A 25,048-nucleotide genomic window follows, 5' to 3' on the forward strand; every position below is an offset into this window, starting at 1 on the left:
ACAAGATGCTGCCAGGTAATATTTATTCCTTTCTCCCAGTTTGTGAGGGAAATAGTTTATCCTGACACAGGCATGTGTTTAGGCTCCATTATGTCCTGCCCTTAGGTTTAAAACTGTAGTCCAAAATGTGGATATTCTCAGTTTTTCAGTTCAAGTACAATAATTTGTTTGCAAACTTATCCAGTAAGTTCAGAGATGCTGGTTTATGCTTGTTACATGTTGGCAGCCATCCTCAGTTTAATTATGTCTTTCCATTGATTTCTATGGCTTTTGGATCAGGCCCTCACAATGCAGGGTATGAGGATTACTATTTCTGCATATTGCCCCCCTCAGTGAAATATGATTATAATGATATGTGAGGAAAGAGGCATAATAACATGAATGTGATTTATTAAATAAAATCTCTGCCCTGTTGCAATAGGAATCTGAGGGGTTACATCTAAAGCACATACAACAATTCATGTGTTAAGGCTGGAAAAACTCCTGACATACAGCTGCAGAAATGTAGGATTTGGGGTGTCAAGGAAATATGCTGATATGCAGATGAAAGGATCTGACCTTTTTTCCAGGTGGCTGTTAGTTCATCTATGGTAGATAAGCACCCATATAGTGAGTGGTCCTGATAAAGGACTCACCTGCTACCTTGAATCATATTACTGTTATCAACTCTAATCTTAAATCTTCTTTAATTCTCATTAAAACTAGTGGTTTATTTATTATTTGGCTATAATTGGGGAAATTACTTGTCCAGGTCAGAGGTAAACATTTCCAGTGCTGCCTATAGACATTTTGTGCCAAGGCTTCTGACATACAAGGAGGGTGAGGCTCATCTTAAGCACTTTTTATTTTCAGCTTATCTGGGGGAAGGAGAAAGGCCAGAGAGAAATGTGCAGTGCTACAGAGTGCAATGTTAAAGATTATGGTCTTCCTGCCTCAGTGTGAGTAAACTGTTTAATAAGAATAACTATTTTGGGGTTTTTTTTCCTATTATGAAAGTTATATAGGTAGCATCCAACAGGTATGTATGTAACTAAACTTACTTATGGTTTTTAAAAATTAATGTAATTTCCCTGTGGAGTCAGTAGAAATTTCAGGGTTGCCAATGCTTTTTGTCACTTGGACTTTGGAGGGTCCTGCATTGTGAATGGTGAGAGGAAGACTGATAGATTTAAATACATTGATAGATTTAAATACATTCTGACACACTGTTTTCAGACCAGTTAGAATCTGTACTCCCTGGGGAGTAAGTGCTCCATATGACCAAAACCGGTAGAATCATGATCCAAATCAGGCAAACAAGCCAGGTGAAGGCAATTGATGAAGGAATGAGAGGAGAAAGGATGATGGTTTATCAAGGCAACACCTTCCAGTTTGACTCACAGAGCATAGAAGTTTTCAAATTAGGAGAAGACAGGAGAAAAAGAAGCTGGAGATCTGGACATCACTGAAAGGAGGTGAAGAGAAAGAAGTGGTACTTGAAGAGGTAAAGGTGCCTGGGAGACACTGAAATCCTGAGCAGGAGCTTCCTATTATGCTCTCTTAGGCAGAACAAAAGAACAACAGCAACACTTAGTGACAGGATAGGGAAGGACAGTTAAGGGGAAGGGCTGGGAAAAAAACAAGTCTCAATGGCACTTTGAAGAAAAATAAGTAGAGAATTCAGGGTGAAAGCTGTGGTCTACATAAACTTTTGTATTTGTTATGTTGGAGACAGCGGTCATGCAACTTATATGACACAGGGAAGTTTATAAGCTGCTCGGGAGATGAATGCAATGAGAAATTGAAGGCTAGTTAAATTAATCTAGCCATTAATTATTTGTTTCCTTCAGGAGGAACAAGCAGGTGGAGTTGACAGAACAATACTGTCGCCCCAAAAGCACACAATCTATACCCAAGGGGCTGGGGCTGTGTTAAATAGTGCAGGCTGTGGTAAAATAAAGTCAGGTCTGAACGCATCTCTTCCAGGATTATGGGTAGCTGTAAATTCGACATTTTTTTCCGCTTGAAGAGCCGAGCTGTGCACACAAGGGGAGGTGATTCTGCCGCACGGAGCGGCAGCGGGACAGCGCGCTCTGCGGCTCGGGCTCACACCGCCGCACTTACCGGCGAAGCCCGGCGGGCAGCGGCAGATGTAGCCCTCGGCCCGGTCGTAGCGGAAGGCCGGCGGCAGCCCCGGGACGAGCCCGTAGAGCCCGGCCCAGGAGCGCTCCACGCAGTCGCCGCCGGCCAGGCAGGGGCTGCTGCGGCACTCGCCGATGTCCTCCTCGCAGCGGGAGCCCGCGTACCCTGCGGAGACACAGCGAGGTGCTCAGGGATGGGACAGTGCCAGCTTCCAACCCCCGCCTGGACAGGGACAGCTCCCGGCAGAGCAGGGTGTGCCGAGCTCCGTCCAGCCTGGCTTCAGCAGTGATGGAGATGGGGCAGCCACAGCTTCTCTGGACAACCTGTGCCAGTGTTTCACCACCCTTACAGGAAATATTTTTCCTAATATCTAATCGAAACCTACTCTAAGTCTTTTCCCTTGTCATGTCACTGCATTCCCTCTCCATCTTTCTCATAGGCTCTTTTTAGGTACTGCAAGGCTAGGTGACCTTTAAGGTCTCTTGCAATCCAAACCATTCTACAGTTCTACCATTCTGTGTGCTATTCTTCCCTTCCAGACCCCAAAATATACACCGTGAATAGCAGCTGCACATGGCCTCAGGCTTTGTCATGTGCTAAAAGTTTTCCTCAGCTCCTTGAAGGTGTGAATGTTGCCGTGCAGCTCCCTGCCAGGGCTTGGCAGCAGGACATTGCTGTGGCTACTCTACAGTGAGCTGAGCTGCGCTATGAAGGATTTGTTTGGGTCCTTTTTAGGAGATCTGTGTGGGTAACAAGGCCCTGCATTGTGGTGTAGATATGCTCTCAGGTTGCTCTCAGGTTGCCTTCTCAGGGAAGGCAAAGGAGGGCAGGCAGTATAAATCATTTGCTGTTTGTAAAGATTCATCTGGAGTTCGAAGTGCTACGAGGATCCCTGAATTCTGGAAAATGCTAAGGGTTCTGCCCAATTTTTCCTTTTCTGTTGCACCAAGACTTGTGCAGTGCAGCAACACTGAGGCATTTAGTCCTCACAGTGCAGTCTGTTCTTAAAGTCATGGACATAAAGTCCTTAGACTTCCTGCAGTCTGTGTGCTGTAAGAGATGGTGCAGTCTCTGAAGAGTGCAGGGTCTGTGTCCCCACTGGGGTGTGAGTCCTGTTTGCAAACAGCTGGATACAAAAGCACTGCTGGTAGAGAGCACAGCCTGTGGGTTTCACTGCCCACTGCCAGACAGAAGTTTTTAGAATGGCTTAAAGGTCATGTTAGTAAAGACTAAAAAAAGGTTCAGTGGCAGCAGTGGTGCTTGTATCACATGGTTTGAAGGATTAAATAACTGGGAGATGGATCCCAGCTTTGACTCATCTGCTGTCTTGACTCCATAATACTGGTACTTTTTGTTTTGCCTGCATCTGCTGTGCAGGAGAATCAATTCTTAGCTGGAAAAGCAAGCAACTTACCCAAAGGGCTCTGCCTTATGATGAGTGAAGCCCATGTAAACATAAGGCCATAAAGTACTTTTAAGGTTATGTATCTTCAAACTTTTATTGAATCAGGTTAAAAATAATAATAACAAAAAAGGATGTCTCTACTACTGCTCAAGGAATATTTGTAGGAGAACTTGGAGCTTACCTGGCCAGCAGTGGCATGTGTAATTGTCAGCATGGTCCTCACAAGTGGCGTTGTTGTAGCATGGTTGTGACCAGCATAAGGGAGTGAGGGTCTCACAGTGTGAGCCCATAAATCCAGTGCCAGTGCAGTTGCAGCTGTACCTGCAACACAGAATGCAATGTTCACTCAGGCTGCGAGTCAAGAGATCTGGGCTTTGTTCCCAAACATGCACAGGCTTCTTGTGTAGCCTTGGCTAGCAGCTTACAGGGTCGAGTCCAGCTCGAGACCACCATCTGGTGCTTTAGGAGAAACCGCAGAAATTGGGAACCAACAATGAGCTTTTCCCTGAAGTATGTGGTTTTGTCTGGGGAAAAAGAGCTGCTTGTGAATTCAAATTGGTTTTGACAAAGCCCTAAGAATTATTGATCCTTCTTTTTTCTTATTTTTTTAATTTCTGGGAGAAAAAAAGTTCGTGTCATTTACAATACTTTATCTTTTTTTTCCCTTAGGCTTAACATTATTTGTAAGATGAAAAGGGGGGAGGCACTAAGTGTTTTAGTATCCCTTACTTTTTGACTGCTAGAAATTGAATTGGCAGAAAAATAAGGGATTTTCTGTTCCTCGACCAAGTGAATTTTTTTTTTCATGAAAACCAGCCTTCCATTGTTAGGTTAGAACAAAAATGTCAATTGCTTGCTTCGTCCCAATAACAATGTACAGGTTATCAGTAATGTCTGGGAGGGTTTTATGTGGGTTTTTTTTTTTTTTCAGGTGAGCTGAGTATTACAAAATGCATCATTCCTGTTCTTTGGTCATCAAGTATAAAGTTAATATGTACATGTCATATGAAAAGACAGACTTTTGCAAGATACACGTTAACTGTGCAGGTTTGTATCGTCTTGGTCTAATAATAATTATAGAAACCAAAAATTTATTCTTATATTTTATTTTACATTAAAATGATACACCTTTATCATACAATTGCATTCATGGTGCATCTTGCCGAACAAGATATAAGTATACTTATTTGTTAATTTCTGTGCTTAATATCCAAGCCTTCGATTTAGAATAAATATATGGAGAGAAAGTTAAATTGTTGAACATAAAGTAACATCAGAGAGCAACTGGCTCCTGCAGTCTAATGGACCAAAAAGTGTAAACTTTTTACTGCACAGTTTAAGTGTGTGCATAAGCAGAAACTTCTGGCAGGCTAGTTTATTACTGGTGTGCGGATTAGTCTTAAATCAAAATCAGAGATGTCTTAGATCAGGTGGCATTTGAATTTTGGATATAAAAAGTAATGAGGAAGATGTGAATCAGAAAAATAATTTTCATTCTGAGGTATGTTTTCAAACCAGAAGCTTTTTTCTTCTGCTGTGTTTTTCACACATTTCTCCCATGTACCTTCAGTTTGGTGCTGTTCAGCTTTGTGGTGAAAGCTTTTTTTCTGCCTGTGTCCAAACTCCTTTCCCCTTGGGTTCAGAATCATGGAGCAGTGAGGAATATCCAGAACTCACTGCTCAATGTGCAGCCCCACCTGTGTGTCTTTTTTCTTGGGTATCTTTTAGCATTTGACTTTGCTGTCGACCTTCAGGGATTCTGGATGGTGCCCTGCTTGTGAGCAGGCTACAGCTGAGCAGGCAGATGGCTTTTTATACTAAGACTGATAATTTAGATATTCTACCTAGCATCTTTTTTTGACTTCTTTTTTGATGTTCTCACAATATGCAGAGAGCAATACACATAGATGTTCTTTTCTATGGAATGTCCTATGGACATTAAAGGTCCTGTGAGTATTTCCTGTGGAAGGAAGACATGGAACATGCAGAGGTATCCTCTGTGCCTATGCACACTGGGCTTTGTAGTCCAGCTAAGTCTATAAATTGTTGAGTTTAAATAAGAATGTTCACTCATGTGGAAATGTTTTTTTATGAGATCAACTTATACTTTGCTGCATTCATGAAACATCATAGGAAGATCAATATAAAATCTGGGAGAGAATTTGGTTTGATATTTGTATTTACAGCTTTTTGTGCTAAATCCATTGCCTTGTACACATTTCTGTGAGAGCTGGTGGCAGACACTAAAGCCTCAGCTGTACTGTAGATAAGTCAGAAAGGGAAAACTCTTGCTTAAAGACCAAAATTCTTCATTTATCCCAAAAAATACACAAAAGAAAGGAAATTGCTGGACACCCTTCTGTTTGGAATTGCTTTGTTGTCCGTTCCTTTTCATCACTCAACAAATGTGGAGAGAGCTCCAATTGTTCTCCAGATACCCTGCAGTATTATAAGCCAATTAAAATTGGTCTTGCATGTACCTCAGTTTTAAAATCTGGGAGAAAAATGAGCAGGATTAAGTCTGAATGAGCATCCCAGTTGCTCACCTCCCACATGTATCCTCAAAAGGCTTCCAGGTTACTCCACAGGTCTGGGAACAAGTCAGGTCCAAGGTGACTTCCCCCTCACTGCTGTCATGCTTTAGCTACGCTGGGAAATAACAAATTGCTTTGTCCTGCTCAGAGCCATTCAGTGCTGCTGAAAACAAGCTCCACGAGGCTGGTGCCATGTCACCACACTGCTCAAAAGCTCATTCCCAGAATATGATCTCTTCCCTCCTCATTCATGAAAAGCATGCCTGTTGCTGACATGACTTCTGGACTGGTTTTTGGGGCACTGAAGCCTTCAAAACCACTTTATAAAAACTGGAAAATACACAATAAATGACAAATCTTATACTGACGAGGGAAGCACCTGCATGAATACACTTAAGATCTTTCAGACTGAGCTTATATACATATGTGTGTCCAGTTTGGGAAGATCATGCTGAGTCAGAAAATCCAGTATTGGTGAGAGAATGCCAGAGCTCTGCTTGGACCTCTGTGTGGGGTCAGTAACAGTAGGTGGAGAAGCTCGCTTTTCCATTCCCTTGTTTTATTTTTTTTTATTACTATTATGTTTTTGGTCATGGACTGCAGGTTGTTTTCAACAAGTAGCTGTTGTACTATACACCTGTAAAGTTCCTTATACATTTCCTAATGATATCTATTACTATGGTTACTGTTATTACAGTTTTTCTCTACCTCTCTTTTCTAATACTTCTGCCTGTCAGTGTGGGCAGCTGCTGTTAGCAAATTCAGTTTTATACAATCTCACATCTTTCTTGGAAACTAAAGTTTGGTAAGCATTAGAAACAGAATTTATATCTAAATGACAGCACTAACAGCCAGGAAAACAGCACATTGTAAATATTTAAAGTACAAATATGAAAAATATACTCTTGGTCAGTCTTTGTCATAAATACTTTGTTGTCCTATTGGCTCTGACACCAGACTGGCATTCTTGAATCCTCTTCAAATCAAAACTGAAATCAGTGCAGGACCAAGAAATGAAATCCACAATGTGGAAGGAAATGAGCTGCCAGGCAGGGCAGGCTCCTGCAGGGTTGCCATGTGGAAGGGCAGACAGCAGCAGCACCTGGATCTGCCCAGGGCTGGCAGACCTACCCGTTGGCAGCATCCAGGCAGTGTCCCCCGTGCAGGCAGGGCTGGCTGGAGCACTCGTCCATGTCGGTCTCGCAGAGGTCCCCGAGGAAGCCCTGAGAGCAGGAGCACCAGAAGCTCCCCAGGGAATCGTGGCACGTCCCCCCATTCAGGCACGGCTGGGACAAGCACTCATCTATTTCCAGCTCACAGTTTGTACCTTCAGAAGCAGAGGAAATAAAGCCCAGACTTAGCTGACAACTTTGGAAATCTCAGCAAAGACTGCCTCAAGTACAATAGTCACATAAGTTGTTTTTTTCTCTATGCAATTGCCTGGTTTTTAAAGGCATTTCTTCCTCAATATACTTTGCAAGACTAGTTTTTTCAAGGCTTGGGAGAATTTAGAAAAGACCAAGCCAGCTGTTTTCACAAGAATAGGTAAAATATCTTTTTATGTTAGCTTGAACACAGAAACAGGACAAACTAATTTTTAGTTTATTCAAGCAGCACTACTATCCTATTTACACAATACAGAAGTGACCAGCAGTTTATTGATCTCATCAGAGTGCATTTAAAACTTCATAGTTGACTGAATTCATTGGGAAGTGTCTTATTTACCTGTGGTTTATTGCTTATTTTTTTTAAGGCATATCAATGTGCAGATAAATGGCTCTGTGGTGCCATGTTTGCAGCAGGGCAGAATCTTGGAGCTGCCCTTCAGAGATAAATCAGTTCTGATGTGAGTTTAAAGCTATTTATGATAGTTAGCAGGTTAAATATACACTCATCTTTCTTATCTCTAGCACAATCCAGGGGAGACTAAGAAAATTTAATAATTAATGCCTTGCTGCTTTGACTATTTCAGGGGTTTGTATTCTTATGCACTTATTTAATGTTTTGAGCAATAGAGTAATATTTTTGATAATTTTCAACTGCCAAGTCAATTTGTTTAGCAGCTACAGTATCAGCCACAAAACAGATGAAAAGTGGCAAATTATAATGAAGAAGCTGCTTTGAAGTGGATTTTCCTATTTTTTATTTGGCTTATAGAAGTAGCAGCAGTATTGTAAATTTTTCAGGGGAATTTCCTACTTGAAAGAAAAACTGTAGCCCTGAGACAGGGTTCAATATTTTTGGGGTTTTTTTTGTAAAGGTGAAGTTTTCAGTAGAAGATGATGGGGTAGACTTTCAAAGAAGGAACAGATTTGTTTGATGATAGGTATTACACTTGCAATTTATTTAGGAGCTCATCTCTAATTCTTTCTTTATACTCCTTTTACCAGCTCTGTACTGCTGGGAAATTTGTACATTGTAACTCAGAGCATCTTTCTTAAAATACAGAGATTGATAATAATTAGCACTTACTTCATTACTAATTTATTTTGATGCTTGTGAATGTAGCATCTTTGTTTAGAAAAAAAAAATCTGTACTATGGATAAGTGCCTGGAAATACCTTAAAATGCCAAACAAAAATTTGCGGCTGTTGACTCACAAGTATTTTTCATTGTATTTAAACATTAAAGTGCAAGTTCCTGTTTTCAGCAGTTGAGAAATAGTTCCTTGAGACCACATAGTGGATGGGGAAGCTGCCAGGGCCATGCCCCAGTTCAAGGTTCACTGCTCAGCTAACCACTACTTTCAGTGGGAGCCTGCTGCCAGAGCCCGGCACAGGAACACTCTCTTACAGCTTTATGGTAATGTACATCACAGCCAGATAGAGTAAGCAGTCCCTCTGTGGTCATTGCCCTGTGAATTCACTGTAATTATAAACAATGTGTTTGCAGAAGTGTGTCTAGTGACCGTAAATCTGCCAGAGCTTGTTAACAGCTTACTGCGAACACTAAAAATCATGTGACAAAACAAGCCCTGTTCAACTGATCCTCAGCTCAGCCAAATTTAAAACTACAGGCCTGAAAACAGCCTGACAATTAACATGAGAACATAGCGTTGTTGTTTTGGTTCACGTCTTTAATCTATCAAGCCCAGTAACCTGCCTTCGGCAATGTTGCCTCAGAAGAAAACTTCTCCCTCTATAATGCATCCAGCCAATGCGATCTGCCATGCAGACGGGGGGAATCCCTTCCCAGCCTCTGCTGAGTCTGCTGTCAGGCTTTCTTATATGTGTAGAAGGGAGATGAAAAGATTAGATCTGCATTTTCACCTCAGTCTAACGTTCTGTCATAAATATGCTGTGTGCCAAATATCATATGCCAGGCGGGAAGGCGAGCGCCAAGGAGCCCCACCGCAGTTACTGCAGCACCACGAGCTGAGGCACCCCGGGTGTCCTGCAGCAGGCTGAGCATCCCAGCACGTACCTAACCACACTAATGCTTTGCATTGGAAAGCTGGGAAGGTGGGGAGAAGCCACATTTGTAACTTTTCCAGTTTCTCTGAAGAACCAGGGTTATTCCTTATGCTGCTTGCTTTTCCGAGTCCTACTGTGCGCTTCTTTCTACAGCCCCAGCCAATAACAAGTAAACTCAAGTGAGGATGAAGGACACACAGCCAATGTTTTCAAGCTTGCATGCCTACAGATAGAGTGTAAAATCACTTTCTGGTCAGAGACACTAGGGATTTGCAGGCTCAGTGTAGTTCTATCAGGACCTGCATATTCTTAGTATGGCTGGAAGTTAGTAACCAGGTCACCCTTTTTGCTTTCCCACACTATAGTGCTGTACTCAGGCCCAGCAGGTACAGAGAGCTGTCCCCAAATTCCTCATTCTGTATGAAGTAACCTTGTGTGCCATTATTTGGATGGGGAGTATTACATGGCTATTTTATAGGCACCAGGCTCAAAGGGACAGGAAGAGAGTTACATCAAAAATTGGACAGAGGGAGAAGTTGTGTTTCTTTGATCAAGGCTTTTCCCTTTTGAGCTGGGGAATCTCAGCAGAGCTGAATACCTGGGCTGGCACAGGTACTGGTTTGAAAGTGGAGATCTGAGGAAGGGAACAGGCTTTGCACTACTGGCAATTATTGTTGGATAGATCATGTTGTTTGCTATTGATATCCACACCGGTATGGTCACAAGTTTGTTGGGAAGTGAGATGTCTACCTGAGGTATTTCATGTCGTGGTAGGGCTGCTGTGCCTCTGCTTGCCTTTAAGTGCCTAAGACTTATTTATGATGCATTTACTCTTAATATTTGCGTGGCCACACATTATTGATGAGAATACTGAATGAAAACTTGGAGATCTATCAGGAGTAATTTCCTCATATTCTACAGATGTCATCCCAGCAATGGTTACTTCATAGTAAAAGGTGTTGCACAAAGAGCAAATCCAGCTCATTGCACCTACTTTTTGTGCCACTGAAACACTTTCTCTTGCTGCTGTCTCAGACTGAGACTGAGTTTTGGAACTTCCATGCACTCCTGAGAGTTCACACTGGAATGTTCATGGGCAATGGAGAACTGGCTTCAGCAAGGTAATTAATGCATGTAGCTGTGGGTAATAACAGGATCTTACACTGAACTCTGTTGGGGTGAATTAAAAGCAAGTGCAATTAGTCCAATGGAGGAAAAAATGCAATTTATTAAGGCAGCCAGCAAAACTTCAACAAACCAATTGAACTTCATTATTTAACAGCTGCCTGACACATGTCTTGTAAATAATTTCCCACATGCAAAACATTATCATAGAAACTGTAGATTTCATGCTAAATTTTCCAGTCTTTGGCTCTTGGCGCGTTCTACCCTCTTCCATTTGTGTAAGAATTATGTGTGACATTTCTCAGCTATTTTAAGAAGTGCTGCAGCATACCAATCACACAAAATAGCAGTCACAGTCCATGAAACAAGTAGCAACTGCAGCCAGTAACTCATGCTTTTGGTTAACATTGCAGCTATAGATTTACTATACTTTCTTTACCTGCATATCAAGAGACATAACCCTTTTTTACATCTTAGGGAAATGAGATGAGGCTGGATGACTTCCCACAGTAATTCATGGTGTCAGGCCAGGATAATAATGGTTGGCAAGATCCCCTGACGGGGTAAATGAGGGGTTTTATTACCACTGGGGACACCTCGAGGCTTTCATCCTGTAATCCCTCTGGCTTGTGCATTTAGCACAACTCACAGCAAGGTGCAAAAAAACAACAAAAAAGAATGCTTCTGATAAATCATTTTGTTAAGTAGCCTTTTAGAGCTGATGGTTTACTGCTGGAGGAATGGTCTGCTACTCCTCTATAGAATTACTATGATTGGTCTCTTTGCTGCTGGAAGCTGTGCTGGAGCTGTATGTCAAAACACTGCAACCTCTTCTGCTGTGTATTTTAGACCTCTTCTCCTTTCTTGGTCCTCTCCTCATTTCTTAACTCTGCTTAAGCAAAGTGTGGAGCTTTGCTGACTTTTTTTGGTGAGAGAAAAGAACATCAGCTTGGGAAAAAGCAGAATTTGGTGATGAAAATGGAGCAACTCTAGCAGAGTAAGTTTCCATCAGCAGTGTGTGTTGACCTAAATTTTCATTTCTTTTTGTTTGGGCTTTACTATTTCATTATGTTTTCTCTCCCTCTGTCTCTAAGGTGTATATTCTGCCTCTCTCAAAGCAAGTTCCTGGGCTGTGGATGCAGGCCTGGACCTCACTAACAGCGCCAGTTAAACAAATACAGTTTCCTGAATACAACAGGAGGTCTGGGCTGAGTCTGATCATTGCAGAGTAACCATGCTGGTTGTTAATAGGTTTTTCCTTCCTTCTGCTCTTCGGCTTTCCCCCAGTTGTGTAGTTTTCTCCTCAGCTGGCCTGGGCTCCGACACCCGCTGGCAGCAGCGGGGTGGCAGGAAGGTAACAAGCTTCCTTCAAATAACATTCTCCGTGCTCATAAGGGATATTAACCGAGGGCTGCCTTCCAACGAGTGCTGTGTTAGACACAGGAAAGCTGCTTTTTACCTCTGACTTCCCCTCCTGCATGGGGATTTGGGGATGGAGCTGTAAACCACATCTCTTATTTCTTATTCATTTGAATCACTTGAAGCAATAGCTGTTTTTTCTCCGCTTTTTTGCTGTATGACTATCTCTTTGCCTTTGCTTATCTGACTGGCAATCTATCAGTAAAATGCCTCCCCTTTTCTCCTTTTAATGATTCAGTGTGCTACTTCTCACATTCTTACCCCTGAATACAGCTTTGAAATTTGAAGGGACCTGTCTTCCAACAAGAATTATATACTTTCCAGTAGAGGAAGTAGGGAAGAAAAATCACACCTGTACCTTAATAATGGAGCAACATAAAATGGGATTATCAAAAAATGGGCAGTTTGGGAACATAACACTTTTCTTTCTATGTAACTTACATAATGTTCTAGTTGCACATGAGTCCTTTGTTTCTGGGAAGGGCAGAGGAGAGAAATTTAATGTGAAATGTCCAGGTTTAGGAGTAGAATTTTTCTACCTGGATCTCATTTTTTACATTGTAGGTTTTGATCCTCAGAAAAAAACTGCATATAGCACTCTGAAGAGAGCATTTTGAGAATGTTTCTTTTGAAAGGAACGTGCACCTAGCCCAGTGACATAGCTGTCTGTTCACAAAACTACTGTGTAGATTTTGGTAAATGTGAGATTTCTTTAATCCTCAGTGATGGGGTCATCCACAGTTCATCCGTAATGTACCAACAGCCACTGGTGCCGAAGCTGAAGGCAAGGTGGTAACTAAGATAAATAAATGGTGGGTAGTAAATAAGGCAGCTAAATAAATGTGTGGGTGAGGGAGCTGAACTTGGGGCTTGAAGTTACGATGGTTTTAACTGTGCTTACCCGTGTAGCCAAGGGGACAGATGCATTCATAGTGCCCGATCTGGTTGACACACGTGGCCCCGTTCAGGCACGGGTCTGAGGCACACTCGTTCACCTCCAGGTCGCAGTGCTTGCCCTGGTAGCCCGGCACACAGTAGCAGGAGTACTGATCCACGCCGTCCCTGCACAGGGCTCCGTTGCGGCACGGCTCGGAGATGCACTCGTCCAGGTCCATCTCGCAGAGGCTCCCGCTGTAGCCGGCGCTGCACAGGCAGGTGGGGCCGGCCAGGCCGCTTTGGCAGGTGCCGCCGTGCTCGCAGGGGTTGGTGGCACAGTCACCGTCAGCTCTCTCACACGTGGGCCCACTGAACCCAGCGGGGCACTCGCAGCTAAAGCTGAGGTTGCCAGCAGAGCCTAAGCAGGTAGCGTTCTGGAGACAAGGGTTTGGGGAGCAAGGGTTGGAGGTGTTATTGCAGAGCTCCTCCATGCTGTCCCCTGATGCGTCCGCACAAAGGCAAGGGTCATCGTTGTGACCGGCGACACATGTCGAGTTCTTTTGGCAAGAGTCTGACAGGCACCTGGAATCGTTCCTCATGCAAAGGGATTCTAGGAAAGAAACACAAAAATCCTGAGGACTTCCACAGCACTGGGAGTGACCAGCAGTGAAAGAAGTGTAGTTCTTAACACAACTGTGCTTCAAAACCAGCAGCTCCAATGGCTGGCTATTGAGAAGACAACAGGACTGGTGAGTGTGTGATGCATTAGTGGACTAATAAATGTAAAATGAAAACAATTATGAAAACTTGAGTAGGTTGTAATTTCCTATTCTCACCTCTTCCAACAGGCATGGTCTGGAGTGTCAGGATTGTTTAACTCCATATTAAGAATATAGTTGAGACAGTATTGGCGGTTGTCAGATGATATCCAACAATATGGAACACATTCAGGCATATTTAAGATTTTTTTTTCTTCTTTTGTTACTAGAGAAAGGACTTGAACCACTTTTTTCAGTTCAATCCACTTTTGTGGTGGTACCATTCTTTTGTGGTGGATTGTGGTATTAGATTTCACAAAGCTAAATTATTCACATGCAGTTATAGCTTAATAAACAGTTTGAACCATCAGGCACCTTGATTTTGATTTGCTGATTATAAATAGAAATTTGACAGCTGCACATCATTTCCATCATAATGAATCTCCCAAACACCTGAGATGCAAAATAGCCTTGTGAGAGCCTTCCAGTCTCCGAGGCTGGAAGGACATGATGAACATGGTGTAAAGATGTTTCTTATTTCCTTACCCTCTGGGAACTGAGCTCCTGTCAATAATTAAAGGCCACTTGGAGTTGCCTTGCTGCTGTAAACACTGATGGTGTGTTCCCATAGCGTGCATTTTAATACATAATACAACATAATCTTTTTTTTTTCCTAGGAGGGGGAAGTGGAGGAAGAAAGTATCAGAAGGCTTAACTAGCTTAGGAAAGCCTGCTTGTGTAGATTTGACACTAAGAAAATAAATGCAAAGGTTGAAAAATTATCCATGCATGACTGTTGACTTTCTGACTTGAGGTGTGCACAGGAGCAGCAGTGCCTCTGAGAATTAAAAGCAGCAATCTGAATGAACTTGATGTTCATGAATAGGTACATTTACTGAGCCAAATAACTAATTAATACTTGTTTGAACAAAGGGAATAGAGATTTATGTAGTAACACTGATAGCAACAGTTACACCATGATTTAAAACCAACAGTGGACTTAAGAGTTACAAAGACAGCAAGCTAAACATTGATTAGCAGGGGGAGAACTGGACTGTTACATCATCTTATTTGAAGGAAAACAGGACAAAAATAGTACCTCTAAATTAGCCTGCCTTTAAAATCACCATCCCCAAACCTGTAAATAATAAGTTTTGGGAGCAGGTATTTCATCCTAATGCAGTGTTAGTTGCACTTGCTCCTGCTCAGCTCTCACTGAATGTGAAATTTCAAGGCATTGGTCATGATGTACTGACCTGCACCACTGTCAGCAATAATTCGGATCCTTCTCCTCCTCATGTGTGTCCTGATGTCCTGGTTTACGTAGTTTTGTGTATTACCCATGCATTCAGGTTTTTCCTTTAGCCTGGATAATACAGATCTTACTGCAATCTATTAATTACAGTTAAAATGAGCAAAACTGTGTTAGTTAGGAACTTCTGCATCCTGCATTTTCCTTGGGATTGCACAACTTTACAGAGATTTCCTTTCAGTCTGTGTACCTACTTAAAATTCATTAAAATGCATGTTTGAGGAAACATTGCAAATTGGAAGGAATTAATTATGATCAAGTTATAATGTTGTCTAACTGTTGTACTGTGTAAACTACAAGAGGTGAGGTCAATCATTCGAGTGCTTTCTTACGTAGGACCACTATGACATGAGAAGCAATTTAGTTAATTATTATTGCTTTTCCAGGGATAATTTGCATGCAACAGCTCAGTTTGTTCTAATGACTGTGTGAGAGGACACGAAGCATTTGCCAGTCTGCAGTTTTGATAGCAACATAGTAGTTGAGAGAGCTGGTTAAAAAGCTTCATAGCTCTCTGAGGCTAAATCACTAAAAGTGGATGGAAAACAAGGGAAGGAGAAAGATAGCCCTAAAAGCAGTCTATATGTAGTGAAGGCAACCAGTTTGTCTCCAAAATGACACCCCTATGGGAAAAACATGAAACAGAAAACCTTTCTTGGATTTTTTTTCAACCAGTATCTTAATTTCAACCAGTATCCTAATTTCAACTTTTGTAGCCTTTATAAAACAAATTTCTTATGCAGAAATTCCCAACGGCTGATTCAATAAATCCAATACCCCCTAGAGGATACTTTTTGTCTGATCTGTACAACAAGATTACAGTGAAAGAGTAACATTTTTGGAGTTCTGTCTTCATTCTATTGCGCTGTGCCATGGTTTTTACGATTTGTATAGTTTTTGAGGAACACAGGAATTCTGAAGGTCTTAGCAGACATGTACCCATGCTGAGTTTTAGCATACTTGTAGTTTAAGGGCTGGGACCAAGAGTTTGTGTTAGGGGTGCTCTGCAGCAGTTTGTCTCAGCAGTAAAACTGCGTCTCAAAAAGGTGATTGTCAAAAGGTGTGCAGTTATCATACCATGGTTATCAGATGGTGTGCAGTTCACCAGGACATTTCCATGACTCTTGTTTTTAAGTCATGTTCCTAAATGATGTGAGTGCTTCACATAATCCTTGGATTCTGGACTGCTAGTTCAAACCCCATTTCCCACCTATTTCAGCTAAGTTATTTACACTACCTCCCTTGCTGCCCTATGGAAACTGAGTTTCCCTGCTGCTCTGGAGCGATGCAGAAGGATGGATTTGGGAGCCTCCAGAGCTACAGAGAGCTGCATGGAAAGAGGATGAAGAGCATGGTAGGTGGAAGCTCCTGCATGTCCTGCAATGCCATGTGAGGATGCAAAGTCTGTCTCAGTTTGAGCAGATGCCTAAGGATCATTCTCTTCTGCATTCACAGAAAGAGCTGCAGAGGGACAGAAATGGTTCAGTGGAGTTTGGGTTTTGGCCAGGTTGGGGATGGATAAACAGGAAAAGCTTCATGCTCTACTGCAGATGTGCAGAGGAGTCATTTTTCATTCTCAAGCAATTAAGGTCACTTCAGCAGTGACTTGTTCTGACAGAGTCTTAAAACTTGTACGTAACGTTAGAAAAACTGGAAACAAAATGCTGATCGCTTTGGATTTACACTGACTGACACTTGAGGTAATTATCAGTCTCTTTATAAACAGTGGTACATTAATCTAATTACGAGAGGATTCAGTGCCAAGCGTTTTGCCCCATGGTTAAATCCTGGAGATGCAGATGAGATGGTTGGCAATGAAATTCTTTGCAGTAAAGCTTGCCATCTACTGGCACACCATCCATACTACCAGAAACATGGCAATACCTGCAGCTTTTACAGGAACTGGCACAAAGTACTTAATACAGAAATACCAAGAAAAAGACTGTTTTTGCTTTGGTTTTTTGCTCTTGGATAAGATTATTTAAATTCATTGATCTTGTTAATGTATGAGGAACTGAGTTTATCCAGCTAATCAGCACTAAAAATGCATGATTATGGCTGATAAACACTTCTGAATTATTAGAAACCACTGTAGTGATTCAAAGCAATATTTATGATGTTAGAAATCCATGGCAATGAGGATAGAAGGTCAAAATTAAATTAGTGGAAAAGTTATCACAAACAGGGCAGGAATTTTGAAATGGCCAAAGCATTTTGGCACAGATAATCTGATTGTTCAGCTATTGCCCCTCAGTAAAGCAGGTAATTTTGAAGAGCTCATCGGCATATCTTTCCTGACAATTTCGAGATTTTTTTATCTCAGTTTGAATCAGAGATTTACTGACTTTGTGCCCACTTTTCTGAATATTCTTTTAAATTAAGTTTAAAAGATCAAAAGTAAAGTGAATTGATGATCCCCAATTCTGAGAATCTGATTAGCAATCTCAGCCACTCAAAGCCCCCAGATAAATCCTTAGCAAACTGTTTTGGGTTCTTTGTGTCAGAAATGTCTTTCAACAAAAACTTGCTCTTTCAGGACACGACTCTTCCTATGAGTTGGTGAAATACCATAATCAGTGGCAGCATTTAAAATTAAATTTCAATCACTGCTAATCACACTGTTATGAGCCAGAGTTCACTTGGCTGTGGCCATGCCTGCACTTTGCTAATCATCTCATCATGCCTGGAGGCTGCTTGTAATTTGCAGTGCTGTTCTTCAAATGTGCCTTCTGCCCCTGAAGGAGGACTCTGAGCTTCACAGAAGCTCTCAACACTAACAGCTTCAGAGTTTTTTACATATGCAGCAAGATTTTCTGACCTTCTTAACAGAGCCAGTCTATTTTCTAGGGGAGAAAAATCTGTGATAAGACAGAGAACTTTTTAATATCCATATAGTCATCCTCATCTATGATTTTACTGTGCTTTGAATAATTTTTTTTTTTAACAAAGAGTTATTACTTTACACATTTGATTTAAAACTAGGAAGTTACACCAGCCAGTGTAGATAAAGCAGTCCACAACAAAACCTTAGTTTTTACTAAGTCATACCTTTTGGGAAAAAATGGATAGCAAAAAACCTCCTGGTTTATGAGTTGAGAAAGTAAATTTCAAAAATACTCTTAGGGAAGGAAAGATTGAATTGCAATAGCAAGATGTGCTATAAAAAAAACAAAACTCCAATACCAGAAAATGTGCTACCTGTGGGTTTGGTTTTTTTTAATGTTTGGGGTTTTGTGTGTGTTTGCTTTGTTGTTTTTTGGTTTTGGGGTTTTTTTTTTAATTTGCTAGAATGGCTTATATAATTGACATCTTTGTCGTGGCCACTCACTAGAAAGAAAATTTGATCACAACAAATGAAGTAACCACTGCTTTTCTCAGTGCTCTTACTTCAGTCTGGATTCTCTTGAATCCAAATCAGCATACAGCATTTGCTCTCAGCTGAAGGCTTACATTGTGATCAAATAAGCTCACTAAAAAGTCACAGCATAACATGATGGGAACGAGGGTTTAGATAGCCCAATGTCTGGAGTCAGAAACACGAACCTTCAGTGCTTGTGCTCATTACTTGTTTGAAACCTGCCCTTGGGATTTTAAAACAAGTGTGCGAATCTGTGTCATTGAAATATCAAGCTCTGTTACTGTGCTGAGATCTTGAAATAATTATCATTTAACTGGAAATATTAAAATACTGCCCAAGGCATTTAGTGCTGCATTGAGGAGAGCATGGCTTTGGTGTAACTAATCTTCTCTCCATTTATCTGCAGTGCACTGTGACACGAAAAATACATAGTTCATCAGTATGACAATAACTTCCCTGAGAAGACAGCCTTAGAAAGTCGTGGGTGTGCACATAGATGTTCAATCTTCATGTATCTTGAAGAACTAAGGAAGAGCTAACCACAACTGCATAATCAGCAGTGACAGAGATTGGGATCAGATGCCTTTACCATGGGCTGAAAGGCAGATATATTGCTCCTAGATCAGTATTTGGCAGATGGGAAAGGAAAGGCCAGGAAACCATGTTCTGGATGAAACAGAGCCAGGTGAAGGGCTATCTTAGCCCTCAAAATAGCTTTTCCATTGAGATTATTTGTAAATAAATAATTTCAGGTTTTCCACACAGTCTCAAACTTCCAAGTATTCCACTGAAACTATTTTACCCCTTCCCTTCTCCCAATACAGTTGTATTACCATTTGAATTAATCAGCATAATGAGCAGCTTGTAGTTGCTGTGGTGCCATTTGTCCTTTGCAAGCTTCACCTGTGAGGAAATCACCAGCTCCAGACCCTACCTGCTCTATCCACAGCTGGAATAATTCCTCAATCTGCTCAATGGAAAAGCTACTTTGGGAAGGGATGAACAAACTTTTGCCAAACAAGCAAGTACTTGTTGTGTCTGCAGATGCTGTGGTCATAAAGAGTTAATCCTGAATCTTTAACTCCAATTGTGTGTCCAAAACATCCTGGCATGTTGTTATAGAAACCATTTCCATGCTTTAAATCTTGAGGCACGTTTATTACCATAGTAACCAGCACCATACACAGGCAGGAAAGAAAAAGGGTGGTTACACAAATATTCCATGTTCATCAATGAACGCCAAATTTGGGTTTAAGTACATTTGTATCAGCAAAATCAAGGAAAGTAAATTAACTTATTTTCTGAAGAAAAATTATGGTATATTAGCACAAGAGTAACAACTGAATAGTATTAAAATTTTAAAATGTTATTTAGGCAACACTTTAAGATTAAAGCTATTTGTTATTGAAATTAGAGAACTGGTTATTAAACCAATGGCTCAATTTCACTCTTCCTCTAGGTTTTCTGTTCACACTGATTTGTTGCTGGTCCCTGAGAATGAAGGCAGTTACTGCTGGCTGTCATTGTCCTTCAGTGTCTTTTAACACTTGTGCACTGAGCACCACAGCAATGGGACCAGCTGTCCCAAATAAACAAACAAAAAGGAGGTAAATGCTTTCTTTACTTCTAAAAGTAAATGATTTTTGGCTCTCACTTTATTTTGCATCATACTGTAGTGTTTTTGCTGAGAACAGGAGGAGAATCAGGCCCAGGAGCTCAACTAGGCTCCTACACATTGAATTTGGAGGATTTTTGGTTCAATTGGACAGCAAGGCACAGTTCTACTAACAATGCACATAAACTGGTTTCTAATGTGAATAGAAGGTTTTATGTTCTGCTTCTTTACCTATGTTTGCTACGACAGCACAGCAGTTTAAGGTGGTAGTGCATTGTGATCATCCTGCTTTTACTGTGCACAGATATTTTTGTTTGTCTAAGATGTAGAGCAGTGGCTGATCAGGCCAGGAGGCAGCTGGTATCCATCACAGTAAAGGATGTGGACACTGAATGTAGAAACTGAACTGATTTCTACACACTCTACACACTCCTCCTACTCTACACACTCTATGTGAATATAACTCTCCCTTTTAAGAGTTGATATCAAAATTATATTTGTCCTCATTCTTATCTTCAAAGTCTGCAGAAGAATAAAAACATGAGTGTAATGAAGTACTCCTTCTCCCTGTAGAAGTGCTGATTTTTTTTTTTTAGTTGAGTTCACACAGTAGAATTTATTCTTCATAGTACAGAACATGACTCCTCCACACAGGGACATGGGAGATAAATTCACAGGTGAGCAACAGCTGCAATACACGGTAGTAGGAGCCTGTGGGCCAGCTTCAAACTTGCCTTTCTATCAGCTCTTCACAGGCAAAGAACATAGAAAATTTACTGTGCTCAAAATCTGAAGCAATTTTATTTAGGTAATAAGCTTGATTGCTTACAGGAAAGATGTAATTTAGTGGGTTAGATGTCTGTCCCAAGGCTTCAATCAATACCTTTCTCGCCTAAACTGCTCTTAAGGCTTCATTAAAGCTGGGGACATCCTCAGCAGGTAACTCAGGACACAGAACCACGTGTGCAAAAACCTCCCCTGTGAGATGAAAGGTTTTGCAAAAATAAAGAGAAGAAACCTCAGTGGTTTAGTTAGGGGTGTGAATTATGTCTTACACTTTAAAATGTTATCCTGGTTTGCCCTTAGTGAGGTTTCTCAGCACGCCTAGATGGACTTGTTTGGATGGGTGAATTCGTGGTGCTTTTGTGAAAGGTGTTGCTCCTGCCTTGCTCCCGAAAGCTACATGCACCTACATCAAGCCTTGTGAAATTATTGGAAACATAATCTGCCATTTCTAATGCCAATATCAGAACACACTGAGGGGTGCCAGGGGTGCTGGGGAAGAGGAAAGATGAAAGCAGTGCTAGCAGTTGAGAAGATACCAGCTGTGTTTGCAGCTGTGCTAAGGAGGAAGGCTGAAATGGACACCTGGGAAGTGAACTAACAAGGGAAATGGTGCCAGAGCTAGAAAGGTTTGCTGAAAGACCAAAGCATGGTCTCCTTCTCTGCATCAATAGGGGGATTTTCAGGAACACAGAGGGAGTAACACAGCATAAAACTGTCAGTTTGTGAGTTTGGGCAAAATCCAGTTGCTCCTGCTTTTGAGTGAATCCTAAATTGTGGGAAATAGGGAGCAAAGGAGCAGTTTGTCTCTTGAAGAGGCCAAATCTCACCTGGAGAGACACAAGGTCTCACAGCTTCTCTGGAGTCTGGAAAGTGTTTAAGACACTTTGTGTAAAACAGAGCCTTCCAGCTCCCACTGAGCTCCTGGCTGCTCCTGAATTCAGCCTCAGGAAGGAGCAGAGGGCTTGGCTGAGCCCAGGGATGCTGCCCCAGATGTAGACCAGCTCCTGCTGACTTACAGTGCTGAGGTTTGGTTTAGATCAGAACATGAGAGCAGCCAAGCTACCCCTGTGCTCAACCACTAGCACAGGAGAGAAAAGGCACTCAGAAATGCTGCCAAATGCTGCTAAGAATCCCTCCAGTAGAGGGGTTAAAATCTGTGTACAAAATCGGCTTCAAGTCCAGATTCTGGGTCCGTGTGTTGTGTTTGCCTTTGAAAGCCATTATAAGGTATCCTCTCCTGTCTCTTTTATTTGTGGTTCTGCCCTTCATTACTTCTTTCCTGTTTTTATTATGAAAAGAGCATGAAGCAGTGATTCTGATGATACAGTGGCACATAAAGGTTCTGCAATTTTAAAATGTAGCCTCAAATGTCTGTAATGCTGACCCAGGTGTGATTTCTTTCTGTGACTCATAACTGGAGAAACTTAAAGCTCAGACTGTTAGGAATGCATCATAGCCTGTAACACAGGGCAGCTGTTTAAAACTCTCTGGGTGCAAAACCATGTTCTGATGTGTGCAGAGGTTGAGATTGCCTTCAGCAGGTTCTCAGTGACACAGCTTAGGACTAGATGTTGCTGATGACACCAAAATGCAGCAGAAGAGCAAGATAAACTCCAGCTTTAGAGCAGCAGCACACTGCTGTCCATAGCCACTGCAGTGCCTGCTGTCTCTCCAGGCTTGCTGAATGCATAGTCCTTTTCTCCCACCGTTTCAGTTCCATGCTTTGTAACAGTACTCTCATATCAAAGTCATGATGCTGCTTCTCCTGGCTTCCCAGATGTAAAAAAAAAAAACTAAAACAACTAATCAACCCTGAGAAGATCAGCATTATGTGGCTGGAAATCCAGTGCACTGTGATTTAAATTCCCCTGGACTCAGAAGGAAGCTTCAGTGTGGCTACAATGTGCACTAAGTACAGAGAAAGCAAGGCCATGCTTTTCTAGCATGACCTTTGTGGAAGAGTTCACATTCCAGCCCGTTCTGTTATACACTAAATTACTTTCAATAGCAATCACCTACAATTAGCTCTGCATGAACTAATTACCAACTGGGATTTCAAGACTGCTTGGGGAAAGTCGCAGCTCCAGTGTTTTGGGGCAGGCAGAGTCTCACAGGGAGCTGGCGCTACCCGAATTTCCTCAGCTGTCCTGCTGAGCCCTGTGCTGAGGGCAGCTGCCCACAGGGCCAAGGGCATGACACTGAGGTTGGGGAAGAGCAATGATGGGATCCTGACCTGCACAAGTTGCCCTCACTGATTTCCCACAGACAAAAATCAGTCCCAGGCACAGCAGAAGGATATTTTCATGTGAACTGTGCAGAGGGCTGGCCCTTGGAACACTGGTTTTAGTGACCCGTGAAAGTGAGCACAGTTATGGCTCTGACACAAAATCTGTGGTGGCTTTCCTGACCTGCAGACTGTGCTGTAGCATCCTAAAATCTCTACTGACTTGTAACAGAGCAAGAACGGTTTTGTTTCATGTTTTTACCATCTTTTATTTGCAGAGCAAGCTCAGAAGCACTGAGGAGGAGTGAATGATCCAAAGGAAGAGTAAAAGTAGGTATTGAGAACCCACCATATAATTAGGGGTACCTTTCTCTTAAACCTTTTAAAAGATTTTTTGTTGTAGAAGTAAGACAAAACCAGAATATTTACTAGCATCAGGGTATGCCCAGGAACATTCCTTAGGGAATATGCTAAGAAATAAGCCTTACATAAGTCAAATTGTTAAAGCTTAATGTGATGGTGTGTTTTAAAATAAAAACATCTGCCACTAGGGCATCAAATTTCTGCTGTAAATGAAGAGGTATCCAGGAAGCCTTTATCAGAATTAGATCAATACCATTTTTTCCAGTAAAATAATAAAAAAATTAATATTACTCATAAATCAACGTTCACCAGTAGTAATCAGTATAGTAGAGTAATTTCTTGAAGGCTTTTTTAATTTCTGTTTTCCCATTAATAATCTCCTTTATTTCCTCTGTTTATTCAATGTATGTAAGGGGTAGATCTGACTCCTCATCTCTCCTTCCTTTCCCAGGTCTCACTTCCCCACCTTAGATTTTTTTGCCATTCATTCTCCTGGTCTTCCTCTGAGGCCTGATCCAAAGCAGATTTGAATTTCCAGGGCAGGGATGGGAAGTTAGAGCAGCTTTGTGTGGCTGGTGAGTGAGCCCACGGTAATTGTAGCCCAGGGCACAAGGGGCAACACAGACACCTCCGGAGCTGAAGTGCTCTCACTCCATGGCATGGTCCAGAGGACAACAAGGATGCTCTGACCTGCTGTTCCCCTGGATACAACATTTAGCCATCCTGTTGCAGTGACAAAGGAGTTTTGTGTGGCACAAATCTGCTCTAAAGACACAGGGAGAGCTCTGGGTGTTGGTGGGGTGGTGGCTGGGCAGGGGGAGGTAAGACCAGCAAGTGGGAGGAGGGAACTGAATCCTCCACAGCTTGACATCCAGGTGCTTACTCTATCTGAAGAAACTTTGGTGCCATACAATGATGTAAAAACAAAAAGAATTCCCTGTTTTGGGGGAAGGGACCTTCCTCACATTACCAGTCCAGACTTACCAGTACAGGGCACATTACAGGGCAGCGTCCTGTCCTGCTTTATATTAAATTATGCTAAATAAATAAATGAGATCTGTGTGACAGTAAGGGTCTGGCCAGGAAAAAAAATTAAGAAAAATTTCATGGCAATAATGAATAAATGATAAATATCTAGTGACTATCTTGCTGGGAGCATTTTTTTGCAGAGATCTATGATGGGGCTTGTTTTATGATCCCAAAGGGCACCACAAAACATAGTGTATTGAGAGACTGCAGAACAGACTGAGAAGTTCTCAGTATTTAATACCTAGGGATCCTCAAAAGCCATTTCCTCTTAGGATCACATTTCCTTTGATCATTGGTGTTATTAATTATAGATACCTTAAGCAGAACAAGGCACTGTTACTCTACTCCTCAAATAGTGTCTCATTTAAAAGGAACAAAATATTGTACTTAATTAGAGGTTCAGCTGTGGTGTCTTTTCAAGGCACTGTGGTATTGATTTGACCATGGTAGCCTACTGTAGCAAATATTATTCCATTAATAATAAAGGGAGCATGTAGACATAAAAGCATAGGAAGGAGGCACCAAAATGTTTGTCGTTCAGCCTGCCAGGTCAGTTGGAGTTTCACCATCCAGTACAGCATTTCGAATAAATGCTGTAATCTATAGTTCAAAAGTGTTTGCTCTTATGTGGAGACCTTTTCTTTGTGCCATTTTTCTTAATTGCATCAAGCCCATGCTTCATCAAGCGAATTCAGGCACAAGCATTTAAA

The 25,048-nt window shown here is 41.7% G+C and overlaps 1 protein-coding gene and 1 long non-coding RNA gene across 2 annotated transcripts in view; one reads left to right on the forward strand and one right to left on the reverse strand.

The window, feature by feature from the left end:
• CRB1 (crumbs cell polarity complex component 1) overlaps nt 1-25,048 on the reverse strand; it is a 93,762-nt gene that overhangs the window by 54,409 nt on the left and 14,305 nt on the right. The window contains exons 2-5 of the mRNA XM_085068298.1: nt 12,919-13,503; nt 7,192-7,387; nt 3,708-3,847; nt 2,104-2,286 (exon numbers count right to left, since the gene is read on the reverse strand). Coding sequence (XP_084924424.1) covers nt 2,104-2,286; nt 3,708-3,847; nt 7,192-7,387; nt 12,919-13,503 — 1,104 coding nt within the window. The remainder of the gene's footprint in view (nt 1-2,103; nt 2,287-3,707; nt 3,848-7,191; nt 7,388-12,918; nt 13,504-25,048) is intronic.
• On the forward strand, nt 871-19,874 carry LOC146434042 (uncharacterized). The gene is made up of 3 exons (XR_014853817.1): nt 871-938; nt 18,844-19,006; nt 19,781-19,874. It is a non-coding gene; the product is annotated as an uncharacterized LOC146434042 (long non-coding RNA).

Source organism: Lichenostomus cassidix, chromosome 8 (assembly GCF_008360975.1).
Source record: "Lichenostomus cassidix isolate B80296 chromosome 8, HeHo_3.0, whole genome shotgun sequence".
NCBI classification, from domain to species: Eukaryota; Metazoa; Chordata; class Aves; order Passeriformes; family Meliphagidae; genus Lichenostomus; species Lichenostomus cassidix.